Source organism: Scylla paramamosain, chromosome 11 (genome assembly GCF_035594125.1).
Source record: "Scylla paramamosain isolate STU-SP2022 chromosome 11, ASM3559412v1, whole genome shotgun sequence".
NCBI classification, from domain to species: Eukaryota; Metazoa; Arthropoda; class Malacostraca; order Decapoda; family Portunidae; genus Scylla; species Scylla paramamosain.
This window is the reverse complement of record NC_087161.1, coordinates 28464666-28485765: the sequence shown is the minus strand read 5'-3', so window position 1 is coordinate 28485765 and position 21100 is coordinate 28464666. Positions and strand designations below refer to the sequence as shown.

Genomic DNA, 21100 nt, shown 5'->3' with positions numbered 1-21100 from the left:
CTCTTAAAAAGGGTAGTGAAAAGAACAGAACCAGCTTAGCACTAAAAACAACCATTTTTCTCACTGCATGTCATTCTAATCTCAGTTACTACTCTCATACTTCAACATTAGCTTGCTGGATGGACAGCTATGATGGCTACAGCCATTCAAAACAAATAGAAAATAAATGTTGAATCTATCAGTTTTTTTTTTTTTATGCTCATTAGTTGTCACCTGACAAAATCTTTAAACTGTCTTAATAAAACTACCAGCAGTGTTCAAATTAATGTTTTGTTACTTAAACTGATACCTGTATGCTAACAGTGGAAGCTTTCCATGCTGCTGCCACAATCCCTGATTGGAGCTATTCTGGTGCAGTGTCTACTTCATCAGCACAACCTGAAGATGATTACCTGGAGGAATGAGGCAACATGTCCTATCTTTGTCTTACCACACTGTTCATTATTCAAATATTTCAGTGTTACTGAATTCAAATATTTCAGTGTTTCAGCAATACCTGACTGCAGTTATTCTTTCCAATAAAAATACTAATAATGCATGTACCTGAAACCAATTGTTTAATTAAACCATGATCTCCAATGAAAGCGCATACTGTGAATATAATTTATATTTCATATAAATGGACAAAAATGACAAAAAGTCTCCAGAATGGCCACACAAGGAATTTCACAAAAGTACACTTTGTGCCCATCATCAATATAATGTGAATGATGACGTGAAAATTATTAATTGCTTTATAAATCCCTATCATATAAGAGTACATATACACAAAATTACTGTGATGGAGACAGAGAAACACCTAACAGCCAACAGCTTCTTTGCCAGGCCCCGCACAGCACAAACCTGTGAGGTACCCCACAGAGGACAAGCAGCTCCCATGAAAACAAGGGCAAGATCTCCACACACTTGACACCTTGGCAAGGAACCGTTCTTAGTTTTTTCCCTTTCTTTTCCTGGCATGGTGAACTTGCTTGCAAAAAAAGGGTTTCCTCTCCCAACTTACCCTCTTGGTATGAAACATTTCTTAGAAGGAAGTGAATAAGTCTCCCTCTCCTAGTGTGGCCTCTGTTCCACTCCTGGTTTGGCCTGCACACTGCTTCCGAGCTTCTTTTTCTTCCTCTCCTTATTCCTCACTTCCTTGCCCACAGAAGCAGACTGTAAGCTGCTGTGTAGCTGATCTGCTGACACCACTAGCTCACCCATCTATTCAATGAGACAATATTTCATCTTCAGCATTTCTTGTCTTTTCCTACAGTTATAATTATTACTAACCACAGAATCCAACACACTACTTTCTCCTTGCACAATCACCACCACTTCTTCCAGAGGAGTTGGTGAGGAGCTGTCGGGTGTACTCCCACACAAAGAGTGCCCCAGAGACGTGCACATTGAGGGAGCGCACGATGCCATTCTGAGGGATCTGCACGCTAGCCTGCAGGACCTGGAGCACTTCACACGGCACTCCAGCCCTCTCATTCCTGTTGGTGAAAGGCAAGACAACCCTCAGAGGATACATACCTATCTCCATTGTGGCAGTTTGTTCAATCTATTCAACATACCTAGTCACAATCATCAGTAATCTAGTTTCCTACTGAACCAAGAACTCAGCACAGTAGTGACCTGCCTCCACACAGAAAAAAAAGCTCTAAGGGGAGAAATGAATGGAGGTAAATAAAGTAAGCCCAGCTACTTACTTACAAAACCACTTCATCACCAGTCTCCCACAAGAAAATATCACACCTATGAACAAATTAAATGAATTATTGCCAACAACAAGGCCTAATAAGTATACAAACAGCCAGTTATTTCAAAGGGAAGCTCAGCTCTACAGATATGAGTATCCCTGGGAGACCCAAAACAAGACTTCGAAACCCTATCATTCAAGCAGTGATCTGACTTTCCTAGGAGACTGAGATCACTTCAGAAGTAACATCTCATCCTACAGATTACAAAGCTAACTGATTTTCTTCACAACAGACCCCATACACAAAACTTTTGAAATCCATCATTAAAACAGTGTTCTGACTTTCCTAAGAGATTGAAATAACTTTAATATCTTATCCAACACATTATAAGGCTTACTGATTTCCTTGATGACAGGCAATGCACTTACCCAAGCACTACCACTGTGAGCTCTGGGAACGTAAACTCCTCCAGGCTGATGCTCTGGGCCGTCTGTTCTGCACCAACCAGAGTGTAACCTTCACCCTGCTTAGTCTTGAGATATGGCAACAAGTCCTCTCTCCTCACCTACAACAATGAGGATTATTAAAAAACTGGAAAGACTGACTGTATTCTTTTTAACATAAAAGGGGCACTGGCCACGAGCAACAAAAAGGGTGAAAAAAGGCCCCCTGAGAGTGCCAGTCCCAAAAGACAAGTCAAAAGGATCATCCAAAATTGGAGGACAAGCATCTTGAAACCTCCCTCTTGAAGGAGTTAGAGACCATATACACCACACAAGTATCTCTGACTCTAAGTAGAGTCTCTAGATGTGGTGAGGTGCAGCATCAAACTGCTCACTTGCTGAATTGAGTGATGACTAAGCCACTTAATTTCCTCCAAAGCAATTATGATTAAGTATGTCTGTTAATAAAGAGTGTGAATTATGTGTAAGTGAGTTTGTGGTGCTTTGTCTGGGCCATCCCATGTGGAATTGCTGGCCTGGTATATAGATAGACAGATGTTAATAATTACTTTTTTATAGCAAAATTTCCATTTCAGTCACAAATTACAGTACTACAAATGCAAGTAAAATATATAAGGCTACAATACAAACAGCACAGCTGAGTGTGCAATGGAGCAGCATTTAACTAGTCCTGTGAGAGCTTCCTATATCATGAGTTGTCAAGCTGGCAGGCAGTAATTTTGGCAAGATTCACTCACTTAAAAATCTGCTTTACTGTGATGTGTCTGGGCAGGGCACCAATGTCCTTGACCACAACACTTCAGGAGTACAGCACTGTATTCAGACATTATCAGAAGTTTCCTATGATGCTCTCAGATGATACAGAGAAGCAGCAAATTTAAAAGAATGTCATGCTGCTACATGTCATACATGCTACATGCTAAAAGTGAATGTTGTCAATTCTATCAAGTGAATGAATTTAAGACTGTAAGGGAATTCCTCACCTCTGTGATGGGGAGCCAACGGTGCGCAGTGAGAGCAAGAGAAGTGAAGGTGTGGTCTTGCAGCACAGCACGGGATGCCACCACCAGCTCCCTCACCCCAAATGCCTCACAGGTGCGGCACAATCCCCCAAGGTTGGCAGCTTTGTCCACCAGTGATGCCACCACAACCAGTCCCCCATGCCTGCTCTCCCACCCGGCCTTTATTGTGACATTTGAAAGAATCAGACCAGACTACAGTATCCACAATGGTGAAAATGTTCAAACACAATTCAATCACACATACTTATGGATGACTCCTCACTCTCTTAGCAACTGAAACACAATAATAATCACTACCATCATAGCCATCATCACTGATACCATAAGCCTGTTTCACACACAAGCCAGGGTAAGATACAATATGTTCTACCAAACAGATCTCTTCAGAAAAAAAAGGAAAAGCAGACATGATAAGAAAATTATCAACAAATGCTGTTCAATTTCACAAGTGGCATTCCAGCAGTGATGATCCAAATCACTGCTTCTCATTAGAGTTGCCTCATCCCAGATCCACAATGTGTAGCATGAACAAGTTTGCACAGGGAAAGTAAATTCCAAGGGGACAGCTTTCACAGCAGAGTATGCCAGGCTGTCATCACCCCACTCATCACACTTCAGATGAGGATGAGGCACCTCATCTTTCTATTAATTTATATATCTATGTACGAGGTCACAATATGGTGGCCACACCCACACACACACACACACACACACACACACACACACACACACAAATCCCCTGAGTCCCATAATAACATTAATAATAAAAGAATTTAGACTATTCCAGTGAAGAATGGCCAACCACATTACCTTAGCCACAGTTAACACTGTTAGAACCATTCAGTCTACCAATGGAACTTTCTTGCAATACTCATAATAAAACCATCTCAGGATGGACAGCAAAGGAGGCCTCACCTGTTGTGAGCGAGGCATCACTTCTGGCACCAAGGTCTTCTGGGGGACGATCTTCTTCTGCACATTTCTGACTTGACAGGTCACCTCCTCCTCTGCCATCTGCTCCTCTCCTTCAAGACATCAAACACAAGCTGCACTCAAGGCAGGACATCACTAACACATCACTAACATTTACTGACACAATAGGAACTTTGTTTCTTTTGAGTACCTTGAAGTGCAGCACATCAATTATATATGTACATTTCAGAGACATTCATAAAAATTTACATCAGAATTCAAATCAAATTAAAGATTACATTTCAACTGCATGTCATTACAACAACTTTTTCCTCTCTATAGCAGTGCACCACCCACCACTGGTTCCCTTGGTGCTGAAGCCTTGCCACACTAACCACTTCACTGCACCACCTGAACACAGGTACCACCAGTCACCAAGAGATCACTGCTCCACTTATTACAAACCTCCTGTCTCTGAACCACAACAGACTAACACTATTTACATTAAACAATATCAAATGTAGTTTTAAATAACCAAATAATTAACCCTTTCACTGCTACACAAAAATTTTCGCTTCAATACCTATAACGTTTTTATTTATTTTTGTGCTATTTCTGTAACATAAAAAGACATTAACCTTCCATTTTCTCTCTTCCCTCTGCTGTATCTACATGCAAACAAGTTTTATATACAGCACTAGGAAGGTTAATGAAGGATGAAGAAAAGGATAAAACAAAATACAAGGAGTCCTCAGTTTACAATGGTATCAACTTTCACCGTTTCATTGTTACCACACTGGCAGTGCTTGTCCCTGTACATTATTCTGTGCTGGTTTTCTTGTTACTAACCCACCTAGATTATGACTTTACAATACTATAGCATTAGCACAGGTGTGTGACATACTGTAGGTGCTTACTTAGTCTAGTTCCAACACACAGTGAAAACCAATTTATGATGTGGCACTGGAACAGAACTCTGTCAACTCAAGAACCCCCTGTACAGCATTATCAAGGAGTGTAAGCAGGACCAACACTTACCAGCAGCCTTGACAACCCAGGGAGCAGGCATGACACAGGTGAGGGCTGAGTCTGTGTTGTGGAGAGGCAGGGAGGTGTGAAGGGGAAGCTGTTCCTCCCTAGCCACACTCATTAGGAACTCCACACTCATCCATTCGTCATCTGCCAGCAGGGACAGTCGGGGCAGGTCATGGAAGATGGTCTAGCAAGCAAGGGAGGGAGAGAGTCAGTGAGTGAGGGGATGAGTGAGGTACTGAGTAAGTGTTAGGGAGTGAGGGAGTGAGTGAAGGAAAGGAGTGAGTGATGAAGTGACTTAATGAGAGTAAGGAGTGAGTGAGTGAGTGAGGGAGGGAGTGAGGGAATGGGTGAGGTTGAGAGAGGGAGGGATGAGAGGATGACAGAAGTGTTGTACACAAAGAGGTGAAGATCAAGTAAATGTTTCACTGACTCAGTAGTTGTGTCTTTAGATGAAAGCAAAGAAAGGGGAAGAAATGAACAAATAAATAGATAAGTATATGGGCATTATGTCTGTGAAGCTCTTTTCTCAAGTCACCTCTCACTCTCATACTCCCTCCAGAACAGTTGACCCCACCAACAAACCACTCACACCCACACACACCTGGTCTTGTAATGCACACCGATATGGAAGTTCCCCTAAGTAGTGTCTAGGTTTTCTCACACTTAACTTTTTATTTTTTCACTTGCTTACGTAGCTGCAATTTCTTCAATAAACCAATTACCAATATTTAGTATCAATCTATTCAGACATACATACACATACACACACAAACAAACAATAAGGTGATGTGATGTCATCATGATGTACAAATTAATTTTAAGAGATAGGACATTACAAGCTTGACTGAATCCTGTAAAAATACAATTAGGTAAGAATACAGATACACACACACAAACCTGCAGAGTGTAGTGTTGCACAGGATGGAACACCTTAAAGTAGAAATCATTGAGCATGTTCATGGTGTTGCGACCGGCATTCCCTCGCTGCACAAGACACAGTGGCACAGCACGGAACTCCTGCAGCACACCCTCCATCTGCTGCTCCTCACAGTGCTGCCAGATCTTCCTCAGCGACACCTACCAAGGGATGGAAGAGGATCAATGACAGAAGTCCCCATTCCCAACACCAGACAGGCTGTGAGTGGTCCTTCTGTTATGCTTACTTTTATTTTGAGGACCTTTCATTTTCACTGCTCCTTTACTTACTAGCATTGGTCTTATTCCATTAATTATCCAGGGTGTAGTAAGGTGGCCCATGTGACGGTTTTCCACCAGGACTGACAGAACTAATAGTGTAAGTGGTGTGTATATGAGTGTATAGTGCTTTGTCTGGGCCATCCTACATAGGACTGCCAGCATGGTGTATAGTTATATAGATAGATTATCATTTCACCTCAACATCTGACTCCCTTGACAGTCACAGCACTAAAGAACATGGAGCTGATAACTGCCTACCTCCCATGTCAAGCTGCTCATCTGCATGTCATAATCTAAATCTATTTTTTTTATTTTCACATCACCTACTTTCCATTAACCATGACATCTCTCTGTCTTATGCACTCATACACTTCTTCACTCTCTGGCTTTGCTTGGTGAATTGTACCTTTTCCTTCATATAGCAAAATGTCTTCCATCCTCTTCCAATCACACTTCCCATTTTCTCGTAATATTTAAACATTTTTCTGGCATCTTTTGTTTTGATACTTCAATAAAGCTTCCTTCCCTGCTTCTGTGCCATCCATTCATCTACTCTCTCTCTCTCTCTCTCTCTCTCTCTCTCTCTCTCTCTCTCTCTCTCTCTCTCTCTCTCTCTCTCTCTGAAACTGGTCTTTGCCTCACCTGAGCATACAATCTGGTGTTGAAGTGCTGAGCAGTGCACCAAGCAAGGGTGTGTGTGAGAGCTGTTGACATCACTCTGGGGTCCAAGGAGGTGCAGGCTATGTGGGTGAGGGCTGCCAGGAAGGACCCCACACATCCCACCCTCACTTCCACACCCTGACTCCACACAGTAAGAAATGCATCCCATTACTCGCAACAAACTTGTAATGTTGTCATGTATAAGGTTAACACGTGCAGGAGTGCTGAGAGACACACCACCTGCACTCCATGTGATCTGAGGACTGGTGAGCCACTGACCTTGAGGTGGTGGTGCAGGAGGGCAGGGTAGAGAGTGGGGTGAAGGATTGGGAGGAGGGCAGCCCCCCACTCCTGCAGATACCTGATGCTGGGCTGCTGGTGGTCACAGGTCAGCCCCTCACACACCCAGGCCAAGCAGGCACCACACTCATCCTGACAACAGTCATCATCATCATCATCATCATCATCATCATCCTGTTCCTGCTTCCTGTCAAGACTGCACTGACTTGCTTCCACATTTTTCATGATGCCAATACCAAATTGGCCCATTTTGCTTATATAACAAACCAGGAAATCTGATTTCATCACATCTCATTTATCAATATACCTTGACTTCACTACAGTATAAACATGTTTATATTACAATCATTTTTCCTTACATTACTTTTGACTAAAACATTTTCTTTTGTCCTCAAGGTCATATGAAATATATGTCTGCTGGTAAAAGACCACCAACCTGGTTCAGAAGAGGCACCAGCAACAGAAAGGCTTGCAGCAGCCGGGTCTTGTAGCGATGGTTTTGAGAGTTGGGAAAGTCTCGCTGGTGGCCTGAGGCCCGGGCGTACTGGTACTTGATGCCCTCAACAACTGCTGCTGCTGCCACCTTGTCCTCTGCTCGCTCCAGCCTCAGAGTCAGCAGGAAGCGCAGGACAATGGCTCGCGCCCAGCAATCTGAATTGGGGTCACTGAGAGGATGTACAGATCATAAAGGTGACATGAAAGGACAAAATGATGAAAGGAAATTGATATCACAGTGAGAGTAGAAAACTGAATGAAAAATACTGTTATATGAATGCCTGTTCCTTGCCTGTGTGTGGTGCAGGTGTAGCGGTCCCCACAGCTCCCCACAAACAGCAGTGTGTCACGCACGACTCGGTGCTGCTTGCGGAACACGGCACCAAACATCACCAACGGCACCAACACCTCCTTGGCCAGTAATTGAAACCACCCAGGCTCACCAATCCCTGCCTTCACTAGGGAAGATGACAGACTGAGGGCCATGTGGGAAGCCATCCCCTGCACACCCTCACCAGCCTTCAGCAGCTCCTGTGACACCTGCATTCCAACATCCCAATAAGTATAAACATTCATTATTTGACACCTATGGTAGATACTAATACACTAAAAGGCAGGTAATCTTCCTGACCATCTTGTAGACATGGAGATGGAGGTAACATTTTACGAATAAGTTCTCAAGGCTAACACAGACAGTTATTATTAGATTTCTGTTAAACATTCAAAGCTGTTTATTTCAAGGCAAACTCCACACCTGATAGAAAGCAAACCAGTGTTCCCTCACCACAACTTCACCTTTATGATGCAGGCATGGCAGTCAGAGCAGGCCAGGGCATCTCTGTGGAAGAGTAAGTCAGTCAGGCAGCCAATCAAACCTCTGTAGAGATCACAGCCTTTGCGAAACTCAAAGGTGGCAGCCCACATGGCCTCCACCACCTCCTCCCACATGCCGGCCTGCAACACACACACTCCTGGGTTGAAACTGTATGGTGGTGGTGGTGGTGGTGGTGGTGGTGGTGGTGGTGGTGGTGGTAGTGGTGGTGGTAATGATGATGATGATGATGATGATGATGATGATGATGATGATGATGATGATGATGATGATGATGATGATGATGATGATGACACAGAGCAGTTCACAGCAGAAAGACTCACCTTCACAAGTGTTGGTGCCAGAGCAGCAGCCACCTGGAAGACGTGGGCAATGGTGGGCCGGCCGGCACTGGCCACACACTCAGGCAGCACCTCCAGCACTGCGGCCTCCACCTTCTCAGCATCTTTACCCAGCCACCACTTTTCCTGAAGAAACTCCTCTGTCAAAGTGTCTCCTTTCATGAAGTTTAAAGTCAGTGAAGTGCAGTGTATTACAAAGATGAGTGTGACAAGAAATATCCACACAACGGGCCCACACCACACAAGACTTTAACATGCAAAAGACAAATCTTCTGCTGTAGCCACTGCTGCAGGAGCCAAAGCAAAGTAACAAACTTCCATAAAATACTGGAATTCATTGGATAAATTTGAAGTATAATAAGTCTAAAAAACATATGAAGATAATGCACTTGACACTGAAGAGTGAAGCTACACCAGTGAACACACAGACAAGTGATTACTACCTTGGCCATCAGTAGTAACTCCACACAGTGCCAGCAGCTGCATGGAGTCACCAGCAATAGTCTTGAGGTAGCCAGGGACGGCTCATGGCCTGGGAGCAACCTGGTCTGGGTGAGTGCCCCGGGGTGCAGTGTGAGCAGCAGGGCAGCCTCATCCTGGCAGTGTGGTGGGGCAGCAGGGAAGTAGTGTTCCAGCAGATGCTCCAGCACCACTACTCCAAGGGAGGCTGGCACCGGCTGCTGCTGCTCCAGAAGGCCATGGCATCCTTCCACTAACTCTGGGTAGTGCCTCCACGCCACTGCTCGTGACCACCCCAGACCAGTGCAGTGCTTCATCAGCTCCAGGTACAGCTGCAGATCCTCAAGGTGACCTGGCTGGCTGTAACTGCTCAACTGAGACACAAACAGCTGCAACAGACAGTCCAGCCCATCACTCAAGAGAGCCAGAGGTTGCTCTCGGCAGCGCGGGGTTCCAGGGACACTGTCACACAGAATTTGCAGCATGTGGGTTAGCAGCTGCACCACCCACACCCTGCCAAGGGGGTCCAGGTAAGGACGGAGGTGACAGTCTTCCAGGAACAGAGTGAGGGGGACAAAGACCTCCCCAACACTATCACCATCCTCCTCCACAGCCAGACACAGTCCCAGGGCAACATCATGAGGCAGTACACCATGACAGGAGTCAGGGGTGAGCTGCCCAGCAATGGCCTGCTGAAGGGTACACATTCTGTGCTGTCGACTCTCTGGGTGGTCCTTCACACCCTCCAAGATGGCCTGCCAGGTGGTCGTGCCTCGTCGCCAGCTTTCCTGCCGTCTCAAGTGACCTATAAGATGGCATAGCTCCAGGAAGGTGATGTTGGGGCATGAGTGTTTCAGTAGTGCTCTCAAAAAGTCACACTGACTAGCTGAGCGCAGCCCTATCTCCTGGGTACTAAGGCAAGCCTCGAGATTGACAGCAGCTTTTTTGGTCTGCAAGAAGGTCCAGGCTGGGACAGGAGGCAGCAGGGCCAGACTGCGGACTAAGTAAAACAGCGGGATGCCCCCCCATGGCTGTCCATCAAATAGTTTCTCTAACAGGAGTGCCATGAATTTGTGCCGGTGAACATCATCCAAAACACCCACCACGCTGCTCAGGAAAGGTGGAATCTGACTCCCAATCCTGGAGGACTCACCTCTCTGCTGGTCTGGTTCTCGGCTGTAGAGCGAGTAGTCAGCGAGAGCTGGCAGCAGGTGGTAAGTGATGAAGGTGAGAATGCCTTGCTCCAGCATTTGATGAGGCAGTCTCAGCCCCAGCACCTTGCCTGCTCCCCACACCCTGATGGTCCTGCCTTCTTGATCAAGGAGCCTCCGCAGCACAACCACAGCCCACGAAGGATGCATTACCTCCTTTTTGCAACTACTTATCAGTGCATCAAGCTTCTCTAACACAGGTTTAACTACATGAATCTGTTTTTCTTCAAGAGTTTCCAGAAGAAGAAAGAAATCATTCCACAGTTGCATAATCAACTCTCTTTGCCCCTCCAGCTGAGGCAAATATTGTGATGAACACTTCCATGAGGAATACTGATCCACACACTTCCTGAGAACATGACGGCCCCTCTTCCGTGAGAAAGGATCACTGTGAGTAAGACTATACTGAACAATGGCCCAAAACTTTTCATCCATGTTGATCCACTTAAAGATCTCTCCATCAGACATGAGGTCACTCAGGAAGCACAACACCACAAGCCCCACGCTGCTCCTCTCCACCACCACCCCATCCTCACCCACACCATACAAGCTGTACAGAAGGCCCCACACCTTCTGAAGGACCTCACTCCCATCACCAGTGCTGGCTTCAACAAAGGGCACAATGACAAGAGTAAAGAGGGAGGCTGTAACGTCTGGGTCATGCCACACCTCCACAGTAGACAGCACTGTCTCCACCACTTGTCTGGCTGCACACTGGAATCCATTCACCTCCACACAACACCCATCCCACAACAAAGTGGAAAAGGCAAGTGAAAGAAGTTTGACCCTGTGCCTTTTCTCCTCACTCAGTGCATCTTGAAGCTCCACACGGAAGGCTGCAGCAATAGCTTTAAATATCCTTCTGAGGGGTTCAAACATCTCTTGAACCTCCAAATTACCATGCCTCAGTGAGTCATCAAACTCAGGCACGTGGCAGGAAGCTGCTGGGACACCGCACACAGCTTTTGAGATTACAGCAGCCAGATCACACAACTTGGTTACGAGATTCGTTTCCTCATACTTAATTTGTGCAGCAGACTCTTGTGGCAGCTCACTGCAGCATTCCTGAGTCTTCCCATCACCCTCTGAGGTGATGCGACCTAATGCTAAACACTCATTTTTCCCACCACTGGTCTTTCGAGAAATGTCAATGCCAGGAGATGTTGAGGAGGCCCTGGATGGTTCTGTGGAATATGTGAGGATGATTTCCAGCAGTGGAGGCACAAGCCACTGGTTGAGGATATCCCAATAGAGTCTGCTGAGGAGTGGGTTGGTGGCAGCCGGTGAGGAGGTGCGTTCCCTCGCCTCTACTGCAGATCTCACCACCTCACACACGTCACATGCTGGTGTCTTGGTGTCCACTATGCACCTCAGCAGTCTGGCAAAGTCTTCATCCCCCAGCACTCCCAGCCTCAGTAGCTCCTCCATTCCTGTGTACTGGATGGAAACAAGGCCTTGTCACTTCGTGCAACATGGAAATAATGTTTTCACCTGAGGAAAAAATATGATCATCTCAATTAAAAAAAAAAAAAAAAAAAAAAAAAATCACATTTTGTCAAGAAATAAGGTGATTCGAAATTAGTACTACGTTAATTTTACTTCCATATTATCCATCATTTCTAGTAACAACTAGTATTTCATGACCTGAAATGTCAGTGGGGAGAGTGATAAACAATATGTGTGTGTGTGTGTGTGTGTGTGTGTGTGTGTGTGTCCTGCCCTGTCTTTCATTATATAGATGGTGATACATTGCGTGTTTTCCCCTGAGGGTCCCAACACAGGGAAAACTCATCCGCTGACCTCACGGCCCCGCTTGAGAAAGCCTCTGAGCTAAGAATATGGTGACAAATACTCTCTCACGTGCGATGGTGATGGAGCGATGGACAGCTGCGGCCTGCTGTGTTGTTTACCTCCGAGAGGGCCTTGGTTTCGGCCGCAAGTCATCTCACGGCTTAAATACCCGTAAGGATCATTAGATCACTGTAACCCTAACAACTACAGCATTACGGCCTAAGCTTCAAATCGCCTAAAGTTGTGACGGCCTAACAGGTTCGCGCCCGAAAATAATACGGGCGAATTATCCGGACTCTGCGAGCAGCTGAGAGGACTCAGATGAGGTGGTGGTGGAGTTAGATGCTCTCAGCCTTTCACCACTACTCCACATACTGTTATCCTGCAGAGGATTGGCCCAGGTCCGCAGGTCGAGGAACGTCACCCCGTCACCACACGCTAAGGAGTCTATATATGTTCCTTGCCTCACTCACTCTCTCCTCGTCTAGAGCAGCACTCCATCATGGAGTCTGGGGTGAGTATAGAGGGCTAGGGGCGTGCCAGACTTACACGACGGGCTAACCCTTATGTCTTACCTGGTGGTGATGAACCATCAGGACATACCTACACATTGAGAAAGATTAACCGACATGCGTTCCTCTATTTTTTTTTTTTTCTCTCTTATTTTTATGCTTTTATTTATTTTTATTTTCATTTTTATTTTGACATTTTTCCCAGTTGGATTTTTATTTTTTGAAAATTTGTATGCCCTTATTATTTCTTCAATTTTTATTTTTTATCCTCTCCCCTTCTACAAAAAAAAAATTAAAAAAATAATAAATAAATAAATATATGAAGGCTTACCAGACAAATAATTTCACTTTTGTAATGAGACTGGACACTGTCTGGGTATCCCAGAGTCACACCAACTGCAGTGCATCAGTCTATTAGCCATGCACCAATGTGAGCCACACCACCATGCCATCACTATCTCCTGACAGCTGATTGGGCTGCGAGCAGAACTACAGAAGAAGCGTGCAGAGGCAAGCAAGTTTGGTACAGGCCAGCGGGGAGCAGCAAGTCGGGAAAGGGAACCAGCCCGGCCCAAGGGGTCCTCAGCCAGCAATCCTGGAGTCACCAGTCGAGCAGCAAGGGATGAGGAGCAGCACCAGGCAGAGCAGAGGACTGAGGAGAAGACCAGGTAATCCCTTGTAATCCTAAACTATAATGATTTTAGAGCTGTTGTCTCATTTGTATTATTCATTAGTTAAAGACTGATAATATTCAATTCAAATGCCTTGCTTAATGCTCTGCCTTCTTCCTTTCCTTCCAGGCATGCACTGGAGAGAAAAGCAGCCATGTATGACAAGATTCAGCAAGGCATTGAAGTGTTGGAGAATGACAACCTCAACCAAAGATTCCTTGTTAACTTCCAGGTGAGCATCCCTTGGGTCTTGTCCAGCCAGTGTGTGCTGCATGCTGAGATGGCTGTGGACATGTTTGCCCTTGGTTCAGGTTGTCAAATATTTTCTTACTGTTTACTGAATGTTACACACCAGCCAAAAGCAGAGTTTGAGATTAAAATTAATTTCTGTGGCTATGCATTCATTTTGGATGGATACAAGTAACATATCTTGCTGTGGTCATAAAGAGAACATAAATGGGCCTGCTAAATGTGTGTTTGTGAATAATACAAAAAGTAACTTCATCTTTTTATTATGTTTGGGAAGAGATAATATGTAAAGCAAAGTAATGAGATGAAGGGGTCCACATAACTGCTTAATTTCATGGGGTGCAGACTGCTTCTGTTGAAATTGTGTTATTTCTAGTACATATTCAATTTTGGTATTTAGAGAGTGCACATTCCTTATGTAAGAGTAATTTCATCTTTCCCTTCCCTCAGAAAAAAATTATAGATGATGTGATGACAAAAAAAAAGAAAAGGGAGGACAAAGAGAAGACAAGGAAGCAGAAACAACAGAGTGAAGCAGCACATTATGAGGAGTGTAGTGCAGATGATGACGATGAATGGTGGGTTTCTTTACCATCCCTCACCAAAGCATACATACTCTCTTTCTGTGTGCTTAATTCTGTCGGTCTTTATGCGTATGTGTGTGTTTGACTTGTTCACTCCTTCCTCTCTCCAGGGTGGAGTACACAGATGCATTTGGCCGCACAAGGGAATGCCGGAGAGCAGAGTTGTCAGAGAGGCTGGAGCAGGACAAACAGTTATCCCAGGACCTGAACCCTTCAGTGAGTGACCCTCTGCTCCCCCAGGCATCCCACCCTTAATTTCTACATTGCCAGGATACCTTATGCCAGTGCAGCTTTTAGTTTTCATAATAATAATCTACTATTGTTGCCTCTCTTAATAAAGATGTGATATAGGAAAGGGTCAAGAAAACCAGGTCTGCCATGTAATGTTGCATTTTAAAGCCTCTTGGTGACCCAGTATCTCAGCATGCACTTTTCCATTGTAACCAGTGATAATTATGCCTTTCTCGCTCAAGAGAGAATGCACTGACTTTGAAATGATAAAAGATTATTTACTGGCTTCTACAATATTGGTAATGATAATAATGTAAATGGTTTCACAGATTAGAAGTAGGACTCAGGAAATGTTTGACTGATGTACATGATATTTGACACTTAAAATAAAACCAATTCAGAATGTACAAGGGTAACCTTGTAGTTCATGATTTTTTCAGGAGACAGAAGAAAAGACAGTGTTGGATCCACATCTAGTGGAGGACCTTCATCGAGAAGCACTGCACCAGAAGTGGCAAGCTGAGGAGGAAGTCAATGCTTCCAAGAAGGACCTCCACTACCAGGATATTTTGTATGATGGTGAGGGAACACAGACAAAACACAAGCACACTAAAAAAAAAAAGTAAAGTACATGGAATGTAGGATTTTGTAAAAAGTTAGTGTTCATTTGTTAGCATTACTATAAACAACCTAAGTGACCACAGGAAATGATCACTTTACTATTCATACTGACTATTGACTTTGTTCAGAGGCCAGAACCCATGGCCCCGGCTTCCTCAAGTTCTCTCGCAATGAAAAGGAGCGCAAAGCCCAGATGGAGTTACTGCGGGACCTGCAGGCTGAGGCTCAGCGGGCCACAGCCACCACCGCTGCTGCTGCCAGCAAGAGGCAGAAGGCCATGAAGACACGGCTAGAGAAAGTGAGACAGAGGAAGAGGCTTAAAATGGGACTGCCCATGAAAGGTGAGAGTTGAAGCAGGCACACTGTTAGTGTTGTGTATAGGCTTTACATGAGTGGCAGGGCTCAGTGGAGTGTTGAGCATAAATTGTTGTCTGTTGGGGCCATCATAGGAAATAAACCCTTTCAGTTAATTATTGCCTAAACTTAATGTTGGTAAAACAATCTTTGTTCCTTAGATGATGACAGACTGAAGACCCCACCAGGATCTGAGGGAGAGGAAGAAGAGGAGCAGGTAGTGGGTCCAACTCTTCTCCCACCCTCCCCTCCACCCAGGAAGAAGGTAGGTGGGGTGAGGGAGTGGGACCTGGGCAAGGAGGGAGTTACCTCCACGCTGACTCAGGAGGAATGGGTCCTGCGCCAGAGGTCTCAGCGGTCCCAGGAGTTTGCTCCTCCCTCCAGCTACCATCCCAGGGAACGCAATAGCCAGGAAGCCACGTCCTCCTCCTATCAGCACCAAGCCACCGAGGAACAGCTGAGGAGAGACTCTCACTCTCCACCACCAGATCCAAAGGAACCATTTAGGGAGGAGCGTCAGCCAGAGTTTGCTCCGCCAGCAACCCATGAATACTATGGTCCCACGACAAACAGGAGAACGCATCACAAGATTGCTGCCCCTGATCTAGAGGCTGCCATCAGTAAAGGACTCAGTCACCTTAGGAAAATGAATAACTATTGATGCTTCAGTGCCTGAGGTTCTTACTGATATACAGAGAATAAAGTTCTGTCAGGAACTGGCCAGTGAGCATTGTCATGGGAGGCTGCTCATTCTGTAGTGTAACAGGCTTCACCATCACAGACATATGTAAGGCATGCCAACAATATTATGCTGAATAAAGCTGTGACTATTGAAGATTTGACCTCAGGCTAGCTTTGTGTCTTCTTTGCTATTTATGTATTGGCAATGAAAATAAATATATTGTATTTTTGTTTCCTTATGTATTATTTACAATTGAAATATGATAAGAGTAAAGCAGAACAGCAGAGTGGATATGCAGAAGTCTGGAGGAAGTAGAAAGAAATGACTGGAGGAGGCAGTAGACACCTGCCAAAATGATAATTACTCCCAGTGAGGTCTAAAGCACTGTTCAAGGGTGCTGTGAACTTATCATTAAACCCAGCTGTTACCTCACTGAACATTTCCCTGTGTGTCTCACAACACAAGGGGGCAGTCACAGCCTGCCCTCTAAAGACAACTCTCTTCCTCCACACAAAACTACAAGCACCTAATAACACACACACCCTTCACTCAAAAATTTTAAAATCATCATGGTGACTCCTACACCAGCTTCGGAGTCCCCATCTGGAGAGGGGACCATAAATGTCCCCAGGTTGGACTGCCTTTCTGTCGACGACCCTAAGTGTCTTGACACCCCCATCAACTTTTTCTTCATTAACTTCTGCAACATTTGCAGTCTAAGATCTAATTTTCAATCTGTAGAACACCACCTCTCCTCTTCTAAACCTCATCTTCTTTTCCTCACTGAAACTCGGGTGTCTGAGGCAACTGACAGTAGCCCCTTTTCTGTTCCCTCCTACTTTCTCTATCCTCATTTTCGATCCAAAGCTGGATGCTGCATTTATGTGTGCAATGACTTAACCTGCTCTTGTGCCCACGCTCTTGAATCTTCCGAGTTTTCCACCATCTGGCTATGACTACAGAGTCACTCTCATACTAAATTTATCTGTGCTGTATACATCTCACCTAATTCCTCTGACTATAAGAAATTCTTTGACTACTTAACTTCCAAAGTGGAGCACATTCTGACCCTCTTCCCTTTTGCAGAGATCTCCATTCTTGGAGACTTCAATGTTCACCACCAGCTTTGGCTTTCCTCCCCCTTCACTGACCATCCTGGTGAACTAGCCTACAACTTTGCTATCCTCCATGACCTAGAGCAATTGGTGCAACACTACGGTTTCTATCCTTCTCTCTGTAACTTCATCTCAAGTTTCCTTTCTGACCGTTCTATTGCTGCTGTGGTAAACGGTCACTGTTCTTCTCCTAAATCTATTAACAGTGGTGTTCCTCAGGGTTCTGTCCTGTCACCCACTCTCTTCTTATTATTCATTAATGATCTTCTAAACCAAACTTCTTGTCCTATCCACTCCTATGCTGATGATACCACCCTGCACTTTTCCACGTCTTTTCATGGATGTCCAACCCTTCAGGAGGTAAACATATCATGCAGGGAAGCCACAGAACACTTGACTTCTGATCTTTCTAAAATTTCTGATTGGGGCAGAGCAAACTTGGTATTGTTCAATGCCTCAAAAACTCAATTCCTCCATCTATCAACTTGACACAACCTTCCAGACAACTATCCCCTCTTCTTCAATGACACTCAACTGTCCCCCTCTTCTACACTGAATATCCTCGGTCTGTCCTTTACTTATAATCTTAACTGGAAACTTCACATCTCATCTCTAGCTAAAACAGCTTCTATGAAGTTAGGCGTTCTGAGATGTCTCCGCCCGTTTTTCTCACCCCCCCCCAGCTGCTAACTCTGTACAAGGGCCTTATCCATCCATGTATGGAGTATGCTTCACATGTCTGGGGTTTCACTCATACTGCTCTTCTAGACAGGGTGGAATCAAAAGCTTTTCGTCTCATCGACTCCTCTCCTCTAACTGACTGTCTTCAGCCTTTCTCTCACCACCGCAATGCTGCATATCTAGCTGTCTTTTACCGCTATTTTCATGCTAACTGCTCTTCTGATCTTGCTAACTGCATGCCTCCCCTCCTTCCGCGGCCTCGCTGCACAAGACTTTCTTCTTTCTCTCACCCCTATTCTGTCCACCTCTCTAATGCAAGAGTTAACCAGTATTCTCAATCATTCATCCCTTTCTCTGGTAAACTCTGGAACTCCCTGCCTGCTTCTGTATTTCCACCTTCCTATGACTTGAATTCCTTCAAGAGGGAGGTTTCAAGACACTTATTCATCAATTTTTGACCACTGCTTTGACCATTTTATGGGACTGGCATTTCAGTGGGCATATTTTTTTATTGAATTTTTGTTGCCCTTGGCCAGTGTCCTTCCTACATAAAACGCACACACACACACTGCATAAGCATATGTACAACGAAAGACAAGGCAACACACACACACACACACTGCATAAGCATCTGTACAACGAAAGACAAGGCAACACACACACACACACACACACACACACACATACTGCATAAGCATCTGTACAACGTAAGACAAGGCAACACACACACACACACACACACACACACTGCATAAGCATCTGTACAACGTAAGACAAGGCAACACACACACACACACACACACACACACACACACACTGCATAAGCATAAGTACAACGAAAGACAAGGCAACACACACACACACACACACACTGAATAAGTATATGTACAACGAAAGACAAGGCAACACACACACACACACACACACACACACTGAATAAGTATATGTACAACGAAAGACAAGGCAACACACACACACACACACACACACACACACGCACACACACACTGCATAAGCATCTGTACAACGTAAAACAAGGCAACACACACACACACACACACTGAATCACCATCTGTAAAACGAAAGATAAGGCAACACACACACACACACACACACACACACACACACACACACACACACACCTTGAAATACCTAGAAAAAAACACTGAATATTTATTGGGAGGGACTGGAAGGGAGTTAGGGAAGGTACCACTCTGATGACGTCATGGCTGGGGGGCCTGGTGACAGCACGGCTGAGGGGTTGATGACGTCACACCGACCATTATTTACGTACGTACGTATTTCATTTTGAAAATGACCCCTCTAAAAAACGCAGCTAGACAGGAATGCTTTATAAATTCAGACTTGCCACACATTTTAACTAATGCCACAAATAACAACATATTTCAAAACGCAGTAGTATTAAAGATATTTAAAAAGAAGTATCTGGAAACTGTTGGAACCTTCACCCCATTTAAAATCGTTCAAAAGCCCACCCATTCTGGCTTAAACATAACGGAAAACACTTTAAAAAATCTGAACTATTTTCTAAAATCATTTAAAGTGAGCTACAAGCACAAATAAAAAATATACCGAAAAAAAATTCAATATTATTGGAAGTTGAACACGAATAAAAACAAGTGTACGGTGCACACATTTCACTGAGCGGGACGGCAACACACTTAAAAAAACACCAACTATTTTTTAAAACCAATAAGAACCTAGTACAGGCTGAAATAAAATATTTAGTTTTGGGACCGTAAAAATATACGCCGAAAACGGCCCTCTTATTTACACAAAAACAACGCCAAAATCACCACTTTTCACGCAACACACGCGCTCAAATAACTTAAAAAACAACGAAATATTTTTACAAACCATAAAATCTTAGCTAGAAGCCGAAATAAAATACTTGGGAAATAAAAAAAAATAATATTGGAACCGGAGGGGGCTGGGGAGCCTTATCCAAGATGGCGATTGGGGGGGCCAGTGGAGGGGACGACCAACCCTTCTCACTCATTTAAACCCTCGCCAAACTTAAACTAAGTAATGGCAGGTATATTTAATGAGCGGATATTAAAGCTTGGTCAAGTGGCTCCGCTTTGCGACAGTATTGGTTTAAAACACTCACAGATAAGATAGATAATGGCTCATAAATAGAGACGACCCAGATTGTTTACATTTTCATTAAGTTAAATTTTACGTTTTTTAGCAACAAGACGAGGCTGACACAGGGATATATTGTGCTGGAAGTTAGGTGAGATGCGTTAAAATGAGTTAAAACCGTGGATTGTTCAGTTATTAAAAAGTTACGTTAAGTTAAATAAATTTATTCTAACACTTCTTGACCTTACCTTCCCTGTGGTGGTGATGGTGGTGGTGCCTCCTCGTCACTATGGCTGGCTGTCTAGCACCTTCTCACAGCCAAACTTTTCTTTATTTTGCTTGTTTTCAACCACTGCTGCCTTCGGGTGTCCACTGCTAGAGCCAACGCCTTCCTCATTACCAACTAAAGAAGGTTTAACTCATGGCAGCCACAGTGTAGGCGTGGTTACACACACAAAAAAACAAAAACAAAATAAAACAAAAAAAATCTGTCAGGTTGGGAGTTGAAACAGACGCGTACTAATACCACCTATAGGCGCGACACACTGACTGGTTAACTTTTAAGGGAGCAGACGCCGCCTCACTTGACGTAGCGCTCGCGCCCCAGTCTTTCACCAGAGTCAGTTTGGATTACTGTTTGCGGCCTTGTGACCTCGTCATTACAACTATTACTTGTTCTTGTCAAGATGCCCAAACGAAAGTGTAAATTCACTGCAGAGATGCAGAACAAACTCCCGTGCTTCAAAAAAGGCAGGGATGAGTGGGAAGCCGAGTGTTTGGTGTGTAAATCAGGAACATTAATTTGTCTCACTGGCACGTCATAAAGGCATTAATGACTTACATTCACATGTGAGCTCTGAGAAACATAAGAGAGCAGTGCAAGAAGAGGG

General features: G+C 44.5%; 2 protein-coding genes across 6 annotated transcripts; one reads left to right on the top strand and one right to left on the bottom strand.

Annotated features, from left to right (window-relative positions):
* Positions 1–591: 591 nt before the first annotated feature.
* LOC135105211 (probable methyltransferase TARBP1) lies at positions 592–13388 on the bottom strand. 5 transcript variants are annotated; one of them, XM_064013324.1, is made up of 14 exons: positions 13248–13388; positions 9387–12050; positions 8926–9069; positions 8566–8724; positions 8063–8310; positions 7712–7940; positions 7255–7407; positions 6958–7113; positions 6016–6195; positions 5122–5302; positions 4087–4196; positions 3133–3330; positions 2114–2250; positions 592–1478 (listed from the first exon to the last, which is right to left on the bottom strand). In XM_064013324.1, exons 2-14 carry the CDS (start codon positions 12039–12041, stop codon positions 1289–1291), a joined length of 4740 nt encoding a protein of 1579 aa, XP_063869394.1. In that variant the 5' UTR covers positions 12042–12050; positions 13248–13388; the 3' UTR covers positions 592–1288. The 5 variants fall into 5 exon arrangements, 4 of the variants coding, with proteins under 4 accessions (XP_063869394.1, XP_063869392.1, XP_063869393.1 ...); XM_064013322.1 differs by lacking the exon at positions 13248–13388 and adding an exon at positions 12474–12614; XM_064013323.1 differs by lacking the exon at positions 13248–13388 and adding an exon at positions 12414–12542.
* LOC135105214 (coiled-coil domain-containing protein 174-like) lies at positions 12516–16540 on the top strand. Its single transcript, XM_064013331.1, has 8 exons — positions 12516–12918; positions 13385–13584; positions 13717–13819; positions 14287–14414; positions 14531–14636; positions 15092–15230; positions 15401–15613; positions 15788–16540. The coding sequence occupies exons 1-8, from the start codon at positions 12907–12909 to the stop codon at positions 16285–16287; spliced, it is 1401 nt and encodes a 466-aa protein (XP_063869401.1). The 5' UTR covers positions 12516–12906; the 3' UTR covers positions 16288–16540.
* Positions 16541–21100: the final 4560 nt, after the last annotated feature.